The sequence below is a fragment of the Mobula birostris genome, chromosome 5, assembly GCF_030028105.1.
Source record: "Mobula birostris isolate sMobBir1 chromosome 5, sMobBir1.hap1, whole genome shotgun sequence".
Lineage (NCBI taxonomy): Eukaryota > Metazoa > Chordata > Chondrichthyes > Myliobatiformes > Myliobatidae > Mobula > Mobula birostris.
Window position 1 is genome coordinate 95529535 of NC_092374.1, and position 21534 is coordinate 95551068.

Genomic DNA, 21534 nt, shown 5'->3' on the forward strand with positions numbered 1-21534 from the left:
GCCTAGTCTCATGAATTGGAAAGGGAGCTTCATTAATAATCTCATTTCATTAATAGTCTTATTTTATTAATAGAATAAGTCTGGAACTAAAAAGAAAAAAATATTCTCTGCGATAACATTTGTGAAATGATTGGATTGCAGATTTTTATTTGTCTGGTTACTAATGTCTTTTGTAGGGGGGTACCTGTCAGCCTCACTTTCACTTCAGGCACAGAGCAGTGTGTTTGAATTCACTACCCTCTGAGTTGGTTTCTATTTAGTATAAATACTGACCTTTACAACGCAATACAATAATAATAATAATAATAACGCAAACCCTCGTAACAATGCCAAAAGTGAATTTTAAAAAAGTAATTCCAAGCTCTGTTCTAAATAACATGAGCAAAATTGTTCATAACTACTCACCCACTGGACAGCGAGGAAGACGATCAGAACTTGCAGCAGGATCTGGACCTGCTGCAAAAATGGCAGATGGAACTTAATGCAGACAAGTCTGAGATGTTACACTTTGGTAGGGTCAACCAGGATAGGTCTTCCACAGTGAACAGTAGGGCACTGAGGAGTGTGGTAGAACAAAGGGATCTGGGAATGCAGGTACACAATTCATTGAAAGTGGCATCACAGGTAGATAGGGCTTTTGACACATTGACCTTCAGAAATCATTGTTATGTACAGGAGATGGGGTGTTATGTTGAAGTTCTGTAAGATGTTGGTGAGGCCTAATTTGGAGTATTATGTCCAGTTTTGGTCACCTACCTACAGGAAAGATTAAAAGTTGGCAGGAGTACACAGAAAATGTACAAGGATGTTGCTGGGACTGGAGGCCTGAGTTATCAGGAAAGACTGAATAGGCTAGGACTGTATTCATAGGAACATGGAAGATTGAGGGGAGGTTTGATGGAGGTTTACCAAATTATGAGAGGTATAGATAGGGTAAATGCAGGCAGGGTTTTCTACTGAGGTTGGGTGGGACTACCACCAGAGGTCATGGGTTAAGGCTGGAAGATCAAGTCAAGTCAAGTCAAGTCAAGTCACTTTTATTGTCATTTCAACCATAACTGCTGGTACAGTACTTAGTAAAAATGAGACCAAGTTTTTCAGGACCATGGTGTTACATGAACAATACAAAAACTACACTGAATTACGTAAAAAAACGACACAAAACTACACTAGACTACAGACCTACCCAGGACTGCATAAAGTGCACAAAAAAGTGCAGGCATTACAATAAATAATAAACAAGACAGTATGCACAGTAGAGGGTAGTAGGTTGGTGTCAGTCCAGGCTCTGGGTATTGAGGAGTCTGATGGCTTGGGGGAAGAAACTGTTACATAGTCTGGTCGTGAGAGCCTGAATACTTTGGGCCTTCTGCCAGATGGGAGGAGGGAGAAGAGTTTATATGAGGGGTGTGTGGGGTCCTTCATAATGCTGTTTGTTTTACGGATGCAGCGTGTGGTGTAAATATCTCTAATGGCGGGAAGAGAGAACCCGATGATCTTCTCAGCTGACCTCACTATCCGCTGCAGGGTCTTGCGATCTGAGATGGTGCAATTTCTGAACCAGGCCGTGATGCAGCTGCTCAGGATGCTCTCAATACAACCTCTGTAGAATGTGGTGAGGATTGGGGGGGTGGGATATGGACTTTTCTCAGCCTTCGCAGGAAGTAGAGATGCTGCTGGGCTTTCTTTGCTATGGATCTGGTGTTGAGGGACCAGGTGAGATTCTCTGCCAGGTGAACACCAAGAAATCTGGTGCTCTTAACGATCTCTACGGAGGAGTCATGGACGTTCAGCGGAGAGTGGTGAGAAATTTAAGGGAACATAGGGGAAACTTCTTCACTCAGAGGGTGGTGAGGGTTTGGAGTGAGCTTCCAGTGCAAGTGGTGCTTGTGAGCTTTATTTTAATGTTTAACAGAAGTTTGGATCGGTACATAGATGGTAAGGACATGGAAGGCGATGGTCCCGGTGCAGGTCGATGGGACTAGGCAGTTTAAATGGTTCAGCACAGGCTAGATGGGCCGAAGGACCTGTCTGTGCTGTACTTTTCTGTGACTCGAAGGCACATGGAGATAAGTGTAAGTTAAAATTATAGAGGTTGCAATGGTAGAAATAAATCAAATCTTTGGTTTAACTGTAGCAATGGAAATTGTGTAAGCTTAAAACTGCAGCTTTTACTGCGGCTTGTGTGTGGTGCAGTGGGCTTTGGGGTTCTAACGTTTTCTGTCGTTCAACGGTTGGGTTTTCTTCCTTCTGTTTCGTGGATACCTGTAAGGTTTTGGGTTGTATACCATATACATTCCCCGATATTAAACTGAGACTCTGAACTCACTCGAAGGACAGACGTTTAGTATCTTCAGGTACCTATTGCCGCTAAGACATCAAGTATTGCGTCAAAGCAAATGGACATAGAGAAACGACAGTAGTAAGTTAGACCTGATGTATCAAAGATATTTTAACCTAAACCCTCGGAAACTTCTTATGTTGCATTGATCGAACAGCTTCCTGGTAACTTGACATTCCCCTGTGGAATTTAAGCCAGTTTGATTATGTGATTAGCATAAAAGACGTTAGTTTGACTGCTCCTTGCTGCTACCATCAGAATCAATCCCCTTGCGGTACCAGAATCTGTTTTCAAACTTTCAGCTAACCTCTAGCCCTGGCAAACTTTGGGTTCAGAAAACTCTAGACTCCGCTCACTTTTCCATGTTTCCAGACATCACATGAAAGAACCCAGTTTGAAATTTATGGACTTGCAAATGAAGTATAAACTGGTGTCTTAATTCTAAATAACAAAAGCCTCAGAATACAAGGAGTTCCATTTAGAACAGAGACGAGGAGGGATTTCTTTAGCCAGAAGATGGGGAATTTCACAAATTCATTGCTACAGACAGCTGTGGAGGCCAAGTCACTGGGTTTATTTAATGCAGAGGCTGATAGGTTCTTGATTATTCAGGGCATCAAAGGTTACAGGGAGAAGGCAGCAGAATGGCATTGAAAGGGAAAATAAATGGGCCATTATGGAATGGTAGAGCAGACTCGATGGGCTGAATGGCCTAATTCTGCTCCCATGTCTTTTGGTCTTGGGTCAAATTCAGGCTAGGGAACCACCAAATACAATGGAAAAGATCTCTAAGTCCTTGCTCTAAGTCCTCCAAAACCAGCGTTGGAGAGGCAGAAGTTTCTCTGGTGAAATACTGCAAATTCCAAAGCCATAACTTTCAGTTCCTATCATTCTTCCATGGCTGCTGGTTCTATCTTCTCTTTGGTGACTGGAACTGAACCGGGCTGCTCATAGCCTCCGTGTTACCCCTCCCTCCAAGTTTAGCTTCAGAACTTGTATTTGTACCATTATTACGCTTCCAAATTTCCATCTCCATACCATTTCGATTCCTTCCCAGTCCCAGCTGAAGTCCTCATCCAAGCTTTTGTCCTCTCTAAATTCCAATATTCTGATCTACTCCTCCCTGGCCTCTCTACATAGCCAAAGTAAACTTATTGTCAAAATACGGATATGCTACCATAGACTTAAACTTAGATTTTCTTCTTGTTTTTTTGTATCTGAATTTAAACTTACTACCTTGAGACTCATTTTCTTGCAGACATTTCAATGATTCATTGGTTCAATTGATTATCAGAGAATGTATACAGTATACAACCTGAAATCTGTGCTCCTTACTGACATCCACGAAGCAGATTGAGAAAAAGTCCCAAAGAATGAATGACAGAAAATGTTAGGACCCCAAGCCTCCCCACCCCCCTCCATGCACAAGCAACAGCAAAAGCATCACCCTCCCCCCACTTGCTCCAGCAAAGGCATCAACCCTCAGTTCTGGTCACCTCGCTGCAGGAAGGATGTGGAAACTGTAGAAAGGGTGCAGAGGAGATTTACAAGGATGTTGCCTGGATTGGGGAGCATGCCTTATGAGAATAGGTTGAGTGAACTCGGCCTTTTCTCCTTGGAGTGACAGAGGATGAGAAGTGACCAGATAGAGGTGTATAAGATGATGAGAGGCATTGATCATGTGGATAGTCAGAGGCTTTTTCCCAGGGCTGAAATGGCTCGAATGAGAGGGCACAGTTTTAAGGTGCTTGGAAGCAGGTACAGAGGAGATGTCAGGGGTAAGTTTTTTTTTACGCAGAGGGTGGTGAGTGTGTGGAATGGGCTGCTGGCGGCAGTGGTGAGGCGGAAACGATAGGGTCTTTTAAGAGACTCCTGGATGGATACATGGAGCTTAGAAAATTAGAGGCCTATGGGTAAGCCTAGGTAGTTCTAAGGTAAAGGCATGTTCGACACAGCTTTGTGGGCCGAAGAGCCTGTATTGAGCTGTAGGTTTTCTATGTTTCTATGTTTCCAACCACCAACCATGCAAACAGCAGCAAACTCCCAGAGACCACGATCCAGAGTCCATCAGAGACTATCGTGCATCCCAACAGGAATATAAAGAAATACAATAGAATTTATGAAAACCTATTCATAAACAAAGACGGACAAACAACTGATGTGCAAGAGAAGACAAATTGTGCAAATGAGAAATAAATAACACTGAGAACACGAGTGCTTGAAAGTGATGGACTGGGTTGTGGAATCAGTTCAGAGTTGTGGTGAGTGAAGTTACCCACACTGGTTCGGGAGCCTGATGGTTGGAGGGTAATAATTGTTCTATGCTCTGTATACTTCAGCTCATCCCACTGCCCGATATCCCTACTCACAGCAAGTTCTCTTCACTCCTTATCCATGCAGTCTCTGACGGAGTGGCAACATCAGCCCTTCGATTCTAAAATTCTTCTCCTCATGTTCCGTCCCCCCATGGTGTCGTCACTCCTTTCTCCGCAATCTACAGCCCTCTGGAGCTCTGCTTTCCTCCCACTGGACAATAGTAACCACAGTTTCTTTTGTCCCTCCATCTAGCTGCCTGGCTGTGAACTCTGGAACCATCTCTATCAGCTTTCCACCTCTCTAAGAAGTTCCTTAAAATCAAGAACTTTCATCATTTGTTCAATCATTATGTACCGTGTCATTACATGGGCATCCATGACCATGATTGTTCTTGGCAAATTTTTCTATAGAAGTTGTTTACCATTGCCTTCTTCTGGGCAGTGTCTTTACAAGACGGGTGATCCCAACCATTATCAATACTCTCCAGAGATTGTCTGCCTGGCGTCAGTGGTCGCATAACCAAGATTTATGATGCGCACCAGCTGCTCGTACGACCATCCAGCACCTGCTCCCATGGTTTCACGTGACCCTGATTGGGGGGGAGGGGGGGCTAAGCAGCTGTTACACCTTGCCCAAGGGTGACCTGCAGGCTAGCAGAGGACAGGAGCACCACCCTACCACCCACTTGCCCTAATATCTCCTTTTTTAAATGACGTGTTCACTCCTCACTTGGTACTCTTGTGAAGCATTGAGGTTGATTTGTGGTGTTTTAAGTGGAAGCTGTCATTAATCAAGGATTACTTCAAAGTTCAAAACAAATTTTATTAGCAAAGTACATATGTCACTATATACAACCCTCAGATTCATTTTCCTGTGGGCATCCTCAGCAAATCTATAGCTAGTAACTATAACAGGATCAATGAAAGGTCAATCAGAGTGCCAAAGGCAACAAACTATGCAAATTCAAGTATAAATAAATAACAAGATAATGGGGAAAGAGTTCGTGGTAGTGAGATCATTGGTGGTGGGAATATTTTAATGGATGGGTAAGTGAGTGTAGTTATTTGATTTTGTTCTGATGGTTGAGGGGTAATAACTGTTCCTGAACCTGGTGGTGTGAGTCCTGAGGCTGTTGTACCTTCTACCTGATGGCAGCAGCGAGAAGAGAGCTTGTCCTGGATGGTGGGGGTCCCTGATGATGGATGCTACTTTCCTGCCACAGCATTTTGTGTGGAAGTGCTCAGTGACGGGGAGGGATTTCTCCGTGATGGACTGGGCGGAATCCAGTATGTTTTGTAGGCCTTTCATTGAAGGGCATTGGTGTTTCCATACCAGGCCATGATGCAGTCAGTTAATATACTCTCCACCACGCATCTGTGGAACTTTATTTACCATCTACCTACTTTTACATGTAGTAGCAACTTGTTGGTCAGGGAGTGACATGCAACAAAAAAGCAACAACATTCAAGAACAAGTAATTATATTAAACACAAAGTTAGAGGTTAGAGTACAGAAATGGAATAAAATGTGCATAAATACAGAAATAGTAGCATGTTATAAAGTCAGGAAATTCTGCAGATGCTGGAATTCCAAAGCAACACATGCAAACTGCTGGAGGAATTCTACAGGTCAGGCTGCACATATGGAGAGGTCCTCAGTCCGAAACATTGACCCTTTATTCAAGGTTTGAGATTGTTTAATGTCATTTCCTGTTCACAGTTGTAAGGAGAACAAAATAATTGTTACCCCAGGTCAGATGCAGCACAAAAAAACACATATAAAATACATAATAATAAACCACAGTCAATTTAACTTCATCAGATAGCTTCTATACATAGATTGACTGTACATCAGAGAGGCTAGTCTGTACGTAAGGTGACTGGTGGGAAATATTTATTAATATTATATAAATTGCATAAATACAAATACAAAAATTCATAAGGATACAAATAAGTAATACAAATTGCATTACATTTAAATCACAGTATCCCATATTCCAGATCAATCATGTAGGAAAAAAATTGAATTATGAAATGAAATAATATAATTGTATTTTATTTAAAAAAAGATCTACCCCCACTACCAAAATGAGCTGATTGGTAAAAAAAAAGAGAAAGAAATAAATACCTTACCATATAATATAATAATAATGGCTCAGATCCATACTTTAATAACAGTTCAAAGATTACGAAAATAACTCAGAAAGGGTCCCCATAACATTAGGAAATCATGTTTAGAATCAGAAATCGAACAAAAATCTTCTCTAGTTCAAGGCATAACATAACGTCAGATAGACATTGAACATGAGTGGGCGGGGCGGCCTCCTTCCACTTGAGCAAGATCGCCCTCCTGGCCATAAGAGACATAAAGGCCAATACCCGCAAATTAGATGGCTTCAGTTTTGTTGCATTATCCTCAACAATACCAAACATGGCAGTCAAAGGATTGAGCTTAAAACTAACATTGAAGAGTACAGAGAAAGTTTGAAATATATCTTTCCAAAAATTTTCAAGGCTCGGACATGTCCAAAACATGTGAATTAGTGTGGCCACTTCATTATTACATCTATCACAGTAAGGGGAAATACCTGCGTAGAAACGAGAGAGCTTGTCTTTAGACATATGAACTCTATGTACCACTTTGAATTGTAATAAAGAATGAGGAGCACATAATGATGAAAAATTAATCAATTTTAAAATAATCTTCCAGCTCTCTTCAGATATGAAAATCTGTAAACCCTTTTCACAGTCTCCTTTAATTTTGTCTAAAGAGGCCTTTTTCAGTCCCAACAGCAGACCATAAATGTAAGATATTGAACCGTTGTCAAACAGTTTCAAATTAAAAATTGTATCTATTATATTCTTATCTGGACTGGTGGGAAATGTAATGTAATGGTGGAGTTAGTGGGTGGAGGTGTTGATCAGCCTCACTGCTTAGGGAAAGTAACTGTTTCTGAGTCTGGTGGTCCTGGCGTGGATGCTGTGTAGCCTCCTCCCTGATGGGAGTGGGACAGACAGTCCATGAGCAGGGTGGGTGGAACCCTTCATGACATTACTGACCCTTTTCCAGCACCTTCCTGTATCTATGACCTTGATGGCGGATAGGCTGGTGCCGGGGATGCACGGGGCTGTTTAGATGCTGCCTGAACTGCAGAATCTCTGGCACTTTGTGAGTGTAAGAATCAGTGTGTATTGACAATGGAAACAGCATTATAAAAAGCAACACACACTAAACACTGGAGCAACTCAGCAAGTCAGGCAGCATCTATGGAGATGAATAAACAGTAGACATTTCAGGCCAAGATCCTTCTTTGGGACTAGAAATGAAGGGGGAAGAGGCCAGAGTCAAAAGCTGAGAGGAAGGGAAGGAGGATAGCTAGAAGGTGACAGGTGAAGCCAGGTGGGTGGAAGAGATAGTGGGATGGAGAGGAAAGAGTGTGAAAGGAAAGGAGAGTAGACCAGAGGAGAAAGGGAAGGAGGAGGGGACCCAAGGGAATGCGATAGGCAGGTGAGAAGTGTTGGGGGGAGGCAGAGATCACAGGGAGAGCAGTGAGAGAGGATCTCACCGAACTTCCATTAAAGAAAAGATTTAAACTTCTTCAGGATAGGCACCCCTCCCATTATAAAAAGTGGCTGGACGTGTTTACGGTGCAGCGCGGTGACGCGCTATAGATAAAGGGAAGCGGGACAGGGGGCTAAATAGAATGGTTGAACAGATTAACTGCCTTGGAGAAGAAACTCTTAGGTTTTTGTTTTAAAAGACCTTTACATTTTAATTTTATATTTTCCACGTGACTTCTAGCATTTGAAAGTCAGAAATTGAAGTCAAGAGTAAATCATGGGACTGAGTGCAAGGAATGAATTCTGGAAACGAGCACCTGATTTGAGGCTGAAGTATAAGGTCCAGGTCCTGAGATTCCAAAGCATGGGAATTAACTGTTTCTCTTGTGTCTGATAGGAGCCTGGGAGTGCACTTCTCCAAAGTCCGGTCACTGACCCTTGATTCTTGGGAACCTGAATTGTTGAAGGTGAGTCCGCTCCACCCAGGCAAAGGGTCGTTCTGACGTTGAATCTCCCTCTACCTCTCACCCTCTTCTACATGACCCTCTATTCCACTGACACTCCCCCAACTCTCCCCTTCACCCTTGGCTCATTCTCTCTCTTACTCCATCTAACACTTCCCACCCTCCCTTTGAATCTCATCTGCTACAGCACAGAAACAGTCCATTTGGTTAAGCTCATCCATGCTAAGAGAGCTGAGTTCCTGAGCTGACCCCATCTGCCTGCATTCGGCCCATCTCCTCCAAACTAGAGATTCCCAGCCTGGGGTCTCCAGGCCCCTTGCTTAATGGCATTGGTCCTGGTATAAAGAAGTTAGGAAGCCCTGCTCTAAACCTTTACAACACAACACCCTCTCTCTCTTACACCTCCTGCATCTCTCTGCACTGAAATGCTTATTAAAATGACATCTTCCACCCAGTATGACACGTTTCTTGCCACTTAGCTCAGCTGCTGGAAAGGTAATGTTTACTACCCCTAGAATGCCTCTTTAAACCTACCCCTATCTATGGAGCAAGCTACTTAAGTGATGTCACACCAAAACCCTTGCCAGTCAAGTCAAGTCAAGTTTATTGTCATTTCAACCATAAGCTGCTGGTACAGTACACAGTAAAAGCCAAACAACGTTCCTCCAGGACCATGGTGCTACATGAAACAACACAAAACTACACTGGACTATGTGAGACAGCACAAGGCTACACTAGTCTACGTAAAACAACTGCACTAGACTACAGACCTGTAACAGGACTACATGAAGTGCACAAAACAGTGCCGGGCACTCAACATCAGCAAGACCGAGGATCTGATTGTGACTTTGGAGAATTTGTGGAATTAGTTACCACAAGCAGCAGAGGAGGCCATGTCACTGGGTATATTTAAGGCAGAGTTGATAGATTCCTGATCAGTCAGGGCATGAGGGATACAGGGAGAAGGCAGGAGACTGGGGCTGTGAGGGAAATGGATCAGCAGTGATGAAATGGTGGATCAGACTCGATGGCCACTCTCTATATAAAACTTGCCTTGTAAACCTCCCTTAAACTTCCTCCCTCTCACTTTAACCCTCTGCTCGTTAGTATTTGATATTTTCATCCCAGGAAAAAGGCTCTGACTGTCTGCCCTAAATATAACTCTCCTAATTTAACATTGATCTGTCAGCCTCCAATACTGCAGAGAAAATAACCCAAATTTGCCCATCTTCTCCTTATAGTCAATAATATCTAATCCAGCAGCTCTCCAGACATCTTCTGCACCTTCTCCAGACTCTCCACTTCGTTCCTGTAATGCTGCAACCAGAACTACACACAATATTCCAAATGTGGCTGAGGTCTAAACAAAGTTTTATACAACTGTGACATGACTTCCCTACATTTCTGCTCAATACTTCTGCCATATGTCTTCTTAGCCACTCCACCTACTTGCCTTACCACCTTCAGGGAGTTACGGATCCCTTTGAACATCAATGATCCAGAGGGTTCTGCCATTTCCTCTCACCGTTGACCTTCCAAAGTCCAGCATGTCAGCTCTGCCCATTTACACGCCGTGTGGAGATTCTGCAGAGAGCAGCACACAAAATACCAGAACACAGCAGGCCAGGCAGCATCTATGGAGAGGAATAAATAGTTGGTGCTTTGGGCTGAGAGCCTTCATCAGGACTGGAAAGGAAGGGGACAGAAGCCAGGATAAGAAGGTAGGGAGTGGGGAGGATAAGTGAGATCAGGTGAGGGGGAGGGGAATGAAGTGAGAAGCTGTGAGCTGATAGGTGGAAGAGGAAAAGGGTTGAAGAGTGGGAATCTGATAGGAGAGGAGAATGGAGCATAGGACCATGGGAGAAGGAGGGGCATCAGGGAGGGTGATGTCCATATCTCCTACAGATCCATATCCTGCTGAATCCTTTGACAACTTTCCTCACTAGCCACAAATTCAATAGATATAGTCTTTCAAGACAGATAGATACAAACTATTTATATGTATGGTTTGTATCCACCTGTCTCGAAGGACCATGCATGTTGATCATCATCCCAAGCCTAGGTGAAAGTTATGGAGATCCTGAGGTGCCCAGTTGTCAAGATCCCTCTCTCGGCCCCACCAGTGCAGTCCAAAGGAAAGCTTATGAATCAATAAGTTTGGCACCAGCTTGGCTGCCGGAGTTACCGGAAGGGTGTTCAATGACGTCCAGCATCCTTAAGGGCTCCACTCCGGATTTGCTGTCTGGGTTTACTCACGTAGCACTTGTCCCTCCCGAGGCTGCCCACAAGGTAGTGGGGCTATTTACCGGTGGCTGGCAATCTGGTTCACAAGCACCTGGATATGTTCATACACTGATGGGCCTGTGTACTACGTGTGCAGGGGCCAGACCTCCTCCCCTCTGTAGTTCAGCCTGAGTCTGAAAGGAGTTCAGTTTCTGTGTGTCGCCGGTGAAGAGGTGCTCCATGAGGCTTGCTGTTGCAGAGGCTATGCACTGGCAGGGAGAGACTTACACATTCAGCTCTCCTTTTCACAAGACTGCCAGCCAGTAGTGGAAGCCGAAAGTGAGAGCGACAAGCACTACCCACTGCAATACCACACTAGACACATCACAACATCCAATTTGACACCCAGGTATAAACAGAGGCCCCAAAATTGATACTTGCGGAACACCATTGATCACAGACCTAGAGACAGATTAACACCCCTCCCCATTACCCCTTTGCTTTCTATACCCAAGCCAATTTTGAATGCTGACCGACCAAGTTTTCATAGATCCTATATTGCTTAATCTTCTGTATCAGACTACCATGAATAACCTCGTCACTAACTAAAGTTCACATAAGCTACATTCATGGCCCTACCCACCTCAATCATAATTATCACCTCCTCAAAAATCTCAATCAAGATTGTAAGACATGAGCCCCACTCACAGGTACTTGCATGCGCACACACACAAGCATAGACACACACACACACACACACACACACACACACACACACACACACACACACACACACTGACCATCCCTAATATGAATAGATTCTGTTCTTGAAAATCTCCTTCAATAATTTCCTTGCCACTATATCAGGTCCACCTCTCTATAATAGGACAGCACAGTAGTGTAGTGATTAACATAATGCTTTACAGTACAGGCGACCTGTGTTCCATTCTCTACACATATGTAAGGAGCTTGTACCTTCTCCCCATGACTGTGTTGGTTTCCTCTGCGTGCTCCAGTTTCCTCCCACATTCCTAAGACCTGTGGGTTATGGTTAGTGAATTGTGGACATGCTAAGTGGCAACACTTGTGGCCTTCCACCAGCACAATCCTTGCTGATTTGATTTGATGCAAACTACACACTTCAATGTTTCAATGTATGTGTGGTAAATAAAGCTAATCTAAAAATAATATCTATCCTTCCACATGCCCCTCGTTTGTCCCTTCCTCCCTGATCTCTATATCCTCTCTCACCTCTGTTTCTTCCCACTCCTTCCTCACTCTGCCAGCTCCTTCTCCTGTCCTGACTAGCTCACAACCACACACTCTTTCCTGCCCTCTTTCTCTCTCTTTCTTTGTCTCTGTCTGCCTCTCTCTCCCTCTCTTTCTCTCTCTTTCTTTGTCTCTGTCTGCCTCTCTCTCTTTCTCCACCCTCCTACCCCTACCTCTCATACTCAGTCTTGACTAGCTCACAACCACATGTTCTTTCTCTCCCTCTCTGTCTGTCTGTCTCTCTCTATTTCTCTGTCTGTCTATCCCTTTCTCCCCACCCCGCCCCCCATTTCTCCCTCTCAGTCCCCCTCCCGTTCCACCACAGGCTTTTTCCCCTTCACTCACTCTGCCTACTGTCTCACCAACAGCTAATGTGTGAGCTGGGAAACTCTAACATTAACCAGATCTATGAAGCACGAATCGAGGATATGACAGTGAAGAAACCACAGCCTGGCTCGCCTCGGTAAGGATAACTGAGACAGGCTATTGGGGGGGGTTCCTATTTAGCTCCTGTGAACTGAGAAACACCAATCATGATAAACGATAACCTCTTGTTGCTCCTTCCACAGGCAGGAGAAGGAAGCTTGGATCCGGGCCAAGTATGTGGAGAAGAAATTCATTCAGAAGTTGCCTGAAAGTGCTGTTAGGTTGCATAAAGGCAGCTCAAAACCTAACCAACGCACCAGCACATTGGAAAGGCCCCCCAAACCAGAGAAACCTCCCAAGCCCTTTGTGAAGTCTCGGGGAAAAGGTAAGATTACAGGTGCCTGGGATTTTAAAACTGCAATGATTCATGATCGCTTCAGACTCCTCTGGCAGGTTTAAGTGCTTTCGACGGCACCTGTAAGTCAGTAAAACGTTGAGGTGTAGTTCATTATCTGGAGAAATTGCACCCTGGCTCTCCTGAGTAAGGAACATTAAGCAGGCACCAAAATCTGGGCTGGGTCTTCCAGCCCATTTCATTGCCTGGATCTACAAAGTCTAGGTACGTTTATTACCAGATATTTCACCATGTACTACCCTGAGATTCATTTCCTTGCAGGCATTTACTGGAAAATAAATAAATAGAATGGAATTTATGTAAAAACCATACATAAACAATGACTGGCAAGTCTTACAATAATTTTAAAAAGTAAATAAATATTACTGAGACATGAGTTGTAGAGTCCCTGAAAGTGAGTCTGTAGTTTGTGGAATCAGTTCACTGTTGTGGTGAGTGAAGTTGTCCACACTGGTTGAGGAGCCTGATCATTGAAGGGTAATACCTGTCACTGAACCCGGTGGTGCGGGATCTGGAGAGATCCTCCCAGCACTTCTCACTCCTAAATCTGGGTGTCTTTCAGAATCAGAATCAGGTCTAATATCACTGGCATACGTAACAAAATTTGTTGTCTTTGTAGCAGCAGGACAGTGCAATACATAATAGAAAAAAATGTGAATTAACTTAAGTATGTATTAAGTAGTTAAATTGAATGTTTATAAATGACCTGAATGAGGAAGTGGAGGGATGGGTTAGTAAATTTGCTGATGACACAAAGGTTGGAGGTGTTGTGGATAGTGTGGAGAGCTGTCAGAGGTTACAGCGGGACATTGATAAGATGCAAAACTGGGCTGAGAAGTGGCAGATGGAGTTCAACCCAGATAAATGTGAGGCGGTTCATTTTGGTAGGTCAAATATGATGGCAGAATAAAGTACTAATGGTAAGACTCTTGGCAGTGTGGAGGATCAGAGGGATCTTGGGGTCCGAGTCCATAGGACACTCAAAGCTGCTGCGCTGATTGACTCTGTGGTTAAGAAGGCATACGGTGTGTTGGCCTTCATCAACTGTGGGATTGAGTTTAGAAGACAAAAGGTAATGTTGCAGCTATATAGGACCCTGGTCAGACCCCACTTGGAGTACTGTGCTCAATTCTGGTCACCTCACTACAGGAAGGGCGTGGAAACCATTGAAAGGGTGCAGAGGAGATTTACAAGGATGTTGCCTGGATTGGGGATCATGCCTTATGAGAATAGGTTGAGTGAATTCAGCCTTTTCTCCTTGGAGCGACGGAGGATGAGAGGTGACTTGATAGAGGTGTTCAAGATAATGAGAGGCATTGATCGTGTGGATAGTCAGAGGCTTTTTCCCAGGGCTAAAATGGCTAGCACAAGAGGGCATAGTTTTAAGGTGCTTGGAAGCAGGTACAGAGGAGATGTCAGGGGTAAATTTTTTACGCAGAGGGTGGTGAGTGTGTGGAATGGGCTGCCGGTGGCGCTGGTGGAGGCAGAAACAATAGGGTCTTTTAAGAGACTCCTGGATGGCTACATGGAGCTGAGAAAAATAGAGGCCTATGGGTAAGCCTAGGTAGTTCTAAGGCAAGGACATGTTCAGCACAGCTTTGTGGGTCGAAGGACCTGTATTGTGCTGTAGGCTTTCTGTGTTTCTATGTTTCTAAATAAGTGATGAAAAAAATAGAAATAAAAATGTAGTGAGATAGTGTTCATGGGTTCAATGTCCATTCAGAAATCAGATGTCAGAGGGGAAGAAGCTGTTCCTGAATCATTGAGTGTGTGCCTCCTTCCTGATGGTAACAATGAGAACAAGGCATGACATGGGTGATGGGGACCTTAATGATGGATGCTGCCTTTCTGAGGCACCGCTGCTTGAAGATGTCTTGGATACTATGGAGGCCTGGGTACTCCATGATGTAGCTGTTTGAGTTTACAAGTCTCTGCAGTTTATTTCAATCCTGTGCAGTAGCCTCCCCACCCACCACACCAGACGGTGATGCAGCCAGTCAGGAGGCTCTCCATGCTACATCTGTAGAAATTTGTGTTTTTGGTGACATGCCAAATAATCTCAAATTGCTAATGAAACAGAGCAACTGCTGCCTGGGAGATCTCACTTGATCTTGCAAAGACACAGATGGAGGACATTCGGCCCATTAGCTACATGCCAGAGGCAAGAGAATAATTCTAATTGGACCGTCCTCAGTCTCCCACAGATGACATGAAACATTGATCAGGTGATATACAATTGACTGCTGCTGGCTAATGAGAACCTCACGCAGTATAATAGGATCTTTTACCATTTGCAAGAGCAGTTAAGACCTTGGTTCAACATCCCATTCAAAAGACAATATAGTACTCCATCACAATACCTCTTCAAATGGTGTTATAGTTCCTCAACACTGACGCATTCTCCCTCAGCACAGCCCTTCCAGAAATGCACTCTCCCTCAGCACAGCATTCCTGCAGAAAAACTCTCCCTCAGCACAGCATTCCTGCAGAAAAACTATTTGATTCCAAAGCAGGAATTCAACTGGAAAGATTCTGACTCATGGGCAAAGAGTACTCCGCGCCAAACTAGTACAACAACAGCAAGCTCCTGGTTCAGAAATACAAATTTGAGTGTTCGTTCTTCAGTGGTGTGCGCCTAGAAAAGACCGCTGAACAAAGTGATCTAAGATCTATCCTCCCTAAATGATGAGGAGTGGCGATAGGGTAAATGCAAGCAGTGTTTTCCCACTGATGTTGGGTGAAACTGGAATTTGAGATCATATGTGATGTGTGAGTGGGGGAAATGTTTACGTGGAACCTGAGGGGGAATTTTCTCACTCAGGGGATGGTGCCAGTGAGTGGGGCAATGGAAGTGGTGGGTGCCGGTTCAATTGTAACACTTAAGAGAAGTTTGGATAGGCCGTGGAGTCACAGAATTAGGCCCTTCAGCTCATCTCATCCGTGCTGAACCATTTGAACTGCCTACTCCCATCAACCTGCACCTGGACCATAACCCTCCATTTCCCTACCAACCTATCCAAACTGCACCACTTCCACAATCTTGTGACCCTCTGAGAGAAGATATTTCCCCTCAGGTTCCCCTTAAAATTTTCACCTTTCACCCTCAACCCATGACCTCTAGCTGTAGTCCCACCCAAGCTCAGTGGAAAGAGCTTGCCTGCATTTACCCTATCTATACCCCTCATAATTTTGTATACCTCTAGCAAATCACCCCTCAATCTATATTCTAAGGAATAAGCTCCTAATGTATTCAATCTTTCCTTATAACCCTGGTCCTCCAATTCCAGCAATGTCCTTGTAAATTTACTCTTTCAACCTTATTTACGTCTTTCCTGTAGGTGCAACGATGGGAGGGATTGAGAAGGCAATGGTCCAGGTTCAGGTTCATAGCACTAGGCAGAATAACAGTCCAGCAGAGACCAGATGGGCTGAAGGGTCTGTCACTGTGCTGTAGTGTTCTGTGACTCTATAATCTGTTACATGACTGTTCATCTGAATCTCTCTCCACCAAAATGGCCTGAACTCTTTTCACAGTTTTGAAGGAACTCTTGTGAACTGCAACCTGTCCGTGAGGTGCACACACATCTTTCCCTCCTCCTGTTTCCCCGTTTGCAGATGTTAATTACAAAGCACCCTCGCCCGTCGGGAGCACCGAGGAGCTGCGGGATCTCCATCCAGGGGCACTGCTCTACCGAGCCGCCGCGCTCCAGAATCTACCTGTCATGGCCGACGCACTTGCACACGGAGCTGATGTCAACTGGGTGAACACATCAGATGAGAACAAAACGCCACTTATCCAAGCAGTAACACCGGTAAGACAGTAACCTACTATATCAGCAGCCTCTGCAGGTCTTCGTGGCCCAGTTCAGTCCTAGGTTACCGTATACCATTCGGCAAGGTCTTCTACTATACAGTAACAAACCACAACAAATTCAGAGTGGATCAAATTAACAGCACATCTATTAATTGCAAGGAAAGGTCTACTTCTGTATGTTAAATTGTTGGGAGGTAGCTTCAATCTTATAGCAGAAAAAACAAACCATTTTTATACTTTTACAGAGACTAACTTGATGTCCCTGAGGTTGTTCCATCCCGAAATGGCATTCCTTCCTTATCCTCATCCTCATCCATGAGGTCTGTTTTATATATCAGTCAATTTGTCTTTTGAGGCTTCTTCACCTCCCCCCCCCCAATATGTCCTGTTTTTCTCTGTTATCAAAACATTCCTTATTATAAATACACCCCTGCTATAAAACACACATAGACTTCTTGGAAGTTTCCATCCAAACCAGCAAAGCACTCTGGGATCACACAGGTTCTATTTTGTCACGTTACATTTTTAAAAAGTTATAAATTCATAAAGGCTTCATATATTGGATATATTTTCCAAAACCCCACTTATCCACGCTGACACCGGTAAGACTGCAATCTATTACATCACCAGCTGCTGCATGTCTTTCAAGGCCTAATAACGTCTGAGGATATTTGACACTGGAGACTTTTACAGGAAGAGGCCATTTCAACTCCTGTGTCTTTGGTAACACAGAGCAATAAAAAAACTATGCATTTATAAAGAGCCTCCCATGTCAGCACTACACCATGGCATTGACTGTTTCTGTTCTAATTAGGGATTTGTGGAAACACCAAAATCAAACTCTAATTCAAATCAAATTCAAGTTTAATTATCATTCAACCATACATGAACACAGCCAAACAAAACAGCGTTTCTCTGGGGCCAAGGCACAAAACATACACAGCACATTCAAAGTAAAGGAAAGGTACATCGCATCCGGAGTTTCTCCGGTCAGTGGACGGTTTCCCTCCACGCCTCCCTGACGTGGTGGGGAACCGCATACGAGGCAAGTTACACCAGTGGTTTGCCATTGCCCTCTGCTGGGCGAGTTTCTAAAGAGATCACCAGCTCGTAACCCAGCACGGATGGAAAGCGTGCAGGGAAGCCAGCTGGATTCAAACTTGGGACCTTTCATCCCAAAGTCCAACGCTGATGCCACTACGCCACCGTAGTGAGCAAAAAGCACAGTCACATGAAAAGAAATACATATATAGCCCAAGTCCCTGATTGACATATCCCGCAAATTGATGCTGTAGTTCCCAGCAGTGCACAGACATATGCATTCAATCCAGCCTGACATTCCATTGATCGAAAACTGGAGGGCAGCACAGACAGGCAAGGCCAGCCCCCAACTGAGCATGGACGCAATGCTACACTGCCTCCAACGTCCCCTCTCCTGGACTGCAACAGCAGGCAAGCCTGTGGCTTGAGGCCTAGTCCTCACCACAAACAAGGCCCCCACAGCTCCCCTGCCGTCTGTCACACCACCAAACAAGGGAAGCAGGCCTGCAGCATCTAGCATTATCAATATCCAACAGAGTCTAACACCTAAATAAATGAACTTTAGGTTTCCAGTGTTTCAGCTCTGGCCTGTGTCTATTTGTTTGTCCTCCTTATCATATAGCAAGTATAACAGAGCTTATTTCACTGAGTGTGGTTAGCATAGTTGGGAAGAGACCCTGGTGATTCCAATGTTATCGGGTACACTGGATTGGAATGTGTCAGACAGACTAATAGTTTATTGAGATCAGCTCCCTTCCTGCTTCCAGTGCACATGTTCTGTGAAAGATGGATAATCTGCTTCATGAGATTACCGCCAACCTCAGATTCAGATTCCGGTTTACTTCTCACATGTGGACCAAGACATGCAGTGAAGTGTGTCCTTTGTGTTAACAACCAAAGAGGGTGTGCTGGGGACAGCCCACAAGCGCCACCACTCACTCTGGCATCAACTTAGAACACCCACAATGTTTCACAGGACAATAAGGTGACAACGACAGCAATGACAACAGGAAGGTAAGCCCCTTTCCCACCTACTGAGACAGAGGCATCCAATCCCAGCACAGGCTACCTCTGGGCCTCATTTCCTGGGTAAAGCCCCTGGAATATGATGGCTGTAGTGACAGAATCACTGAAGTCTGAAAAGAGACAAGGCAGCAGGGCTGATTTCTCCCTGCAAAAATCTTCTGTTTCTGCATCCCTTTGGAAGCTGATTACTGAGCTAAACCTTGGATTTAATTTTTTTCCTGTCTTGTTTCTCTCTTCTCCAGGGTTCCTTGGTGGCCTGTGAATTTCTGCTGCAGAACGGTGCCCATGTAAACCAGATGGACATTCACAGTCGTGGTCCTCTCCACCACGCCACCATCCATGGACATACTGGGTGAGTAAGCTAGGTGCCAAGCGTGCCTGGTACTACATGCCTGGTGAAAGAAAAACAAAAATCTGACCGTTAGTTCCTTACTCGAATAAGAGTCATTATTTCCACTTCAGAGGTGACCCGTGATGAATGATCATGATCTTTCCTGCATCCAGAAACATTTTACAGTACATTCCCAGTGCAGGTTCAGCACAAAATGGGCAAAGTAAACTTATTGTTCATTTTCTTGTGGGATAGCTCAAAAAATCCATAAAATAATAACCATATCAGAACCAATGAAAGACCATGCCAACCTGGGTGTTTACCCAGTGTGCAAATGACAACAAACTGTGCAAAAAGAAAAAGAAAGGGTGTAAACCCCAAGCAAAAAATATCGAGAACATGAGATGAAGAATCCTTAAAGTGAGTCCATTGGTTGTGGTGATGGGGCAAGTGAAGTTGAGTGAAGTTATCACCTTTAGTTCAAGAGCCTGATGGTTGAAGGACAATAACTGTTGCTGAATTTGGTAGTGCAAGTCCTGAGGCTTCTGTACCTTCTACCTGATGGCAGTAGTGAGAAAAGAGCTTGGCCTGGGTAGTGGGGTTCCTTGATGATGGATGCTAATTTCCTATGACAGCACTTCATGTAGATGTGCTCAATGGTTGGGAGGGCTTTACTCTGGCCTGAATTCACTACCTTTTGCAGGATTTTCCATTCAAAGGCATTGGTGTTCCCACACCAGGCTGTGATGCAGCCAGTCAGCACACTTTCCACTCCACATCTGTAGAAATTTGTCCACGTTTTAGATGTCATATCAAATCTTTGCTAACTCCTACGGAAGTAGAGGCACTGCTGTGCTTTCTTCATGTTTGCACTTATGTGCTGGACCCAGGAGAGGTTCTCCAAGATAATCCGGACAATGGCAACCAGTGAACCACGGCAACTTTCTGTGGCTGTATTTACCCAGAAAATAAAGAAGTTCAATAGAATTTATGAAGAACAATACCGAAACAAAGACTGACAAACAACAAATGTACAAAAAGGACAAGTTGTCCAGATGGATCAGTGTTTAGATGGATAGATAATGCTGAGAACATGAGTTGAAGAGTCTTTGAAAGGGAGTCTGCAGGTTGTAAAATCAGTCAGATTTGAGGTAGAAAAACTCCCACTAACACACATGAAGTCAGGACAGAAACAAACCAATCTGTCACAGGCTAAGCCCTCCCACCATTGAGCACATTTACAAGGAGCACTGCCACTAGGAAGCAGTGTCCACCATCAAGGACCCCCACCACTCAGGCCATGGACTTCTCGCTTCTCGCTGCCACCATCAGGCAGGAGGTCCAGAAGCCTTATCCTACACCACCAGGTCCAGGAACAGTTATTATCCTCATGAATGCCTGCAGGGAAGTGAACGTCAGGGTTGTATGTGGTGACATATGCGTACTTTGCTAATAAACTTACTTTGACTTTGAAGTCAGGAGGAAACCTGGGGCTGATAGTATTCCCATCTGCCCATTGCCCTTGTCTTTCTTGGTGGTAGATAGTGCTGTTGTAAATTGGTTTATCTGCCGATCTTACTTAAGATTGCAAATACATGCTATTGATGACAAAAATGAATGTTTAGGGTGGTGGAAAGACCACATTGTCCTCGGAGATGTTCCGCTTCCTCAGAACTGTTGGCACTGCACTCACACAGGGAACTGAAAAGTATTCAATCATACTCGGCGTTTTCTTTCTGAATATTCCAGAATCTTGGCAGATTCAGCAGGTGATTCACTCACCATAGTGTACCCAAGCTCTGAGCTGCTTTGGTAGCCGTGTTATTTCCATGCTGGCTTAGGAGTTTCTGGACAATTGTGTCCCCTGAGGTGTCGACGATGAATACGGCACCACATATTCACAGAGCGAAACCACACAAACAGTAATGTGAACATTGTGGGCCAAATTGTTTTCACTGTGTTGTAATTTCTATTTTCTATTAGCTTTTCATTAGAACTGGGAAATAATCTCCTTGTTCAAGATTGCATTCTTATTTATGAGAACATATTGTATCCAAACAGTCTGCCATTTCCTGGATTTGGACAATGAACAATCTGTAAAGCTATTTAGGGAGGTAAAGATTTAGATAATCTTTCATAAGATGATATCACCACCCATAACCATCAACTTTGCTCCTGTTTTCACGGATGCTGCCTCTTTCCAGCATCTTCTCTTTAGTTTCCACCATGTGCCATTTATAACTTTTACAAATATTTATGATGTCATAAATTTATAAAAATGTAAGCTGGACCTTGTATGACTGTAGACTGGACCTTGGACCCATCTTGCTCAGGTGCCAAACATCAAACCCAAAGCCCTTGCCCTGAT

At 44.2% G+C, this 21534-nt stretch overlaps 1 protein-coding gene across 1 annotated transcript in view; it reads left to right on the forward strand.

Annotated features, from left to right (window-relative positions):
• The window catches only part of acap1 (ArfGAP with coiled-coil, ankyrin repeat and PH domains 1), a 135289-nt gene that overhangs the window by 104134 nt on the left and 9621 nt on the right, over positions 1 to 21534 (forward strand). The window contains exons 15-19 of the mRNA XM_072258455.1: positions 8615 to 8684; positions 12542 to 12636; positions 12743 to 12924; positions 16570 to 16766; positions 19078 to 19187. Coding sequence (XP_072114556.1) covers positions 8615 to 8684; positions 12542 to 12636; positions 12743 to 12924; positions 16570 to 16766; positions 19078 to 19187 — 654 coding nt within the window. The remainder of the gene's footprint in view (positions 1 to 8614; positions 8685 to 12541; positions 12637 to 12742; positions 12925 to 16569; positions 16767 to 19077; positions 19188 to 21534) is intronic.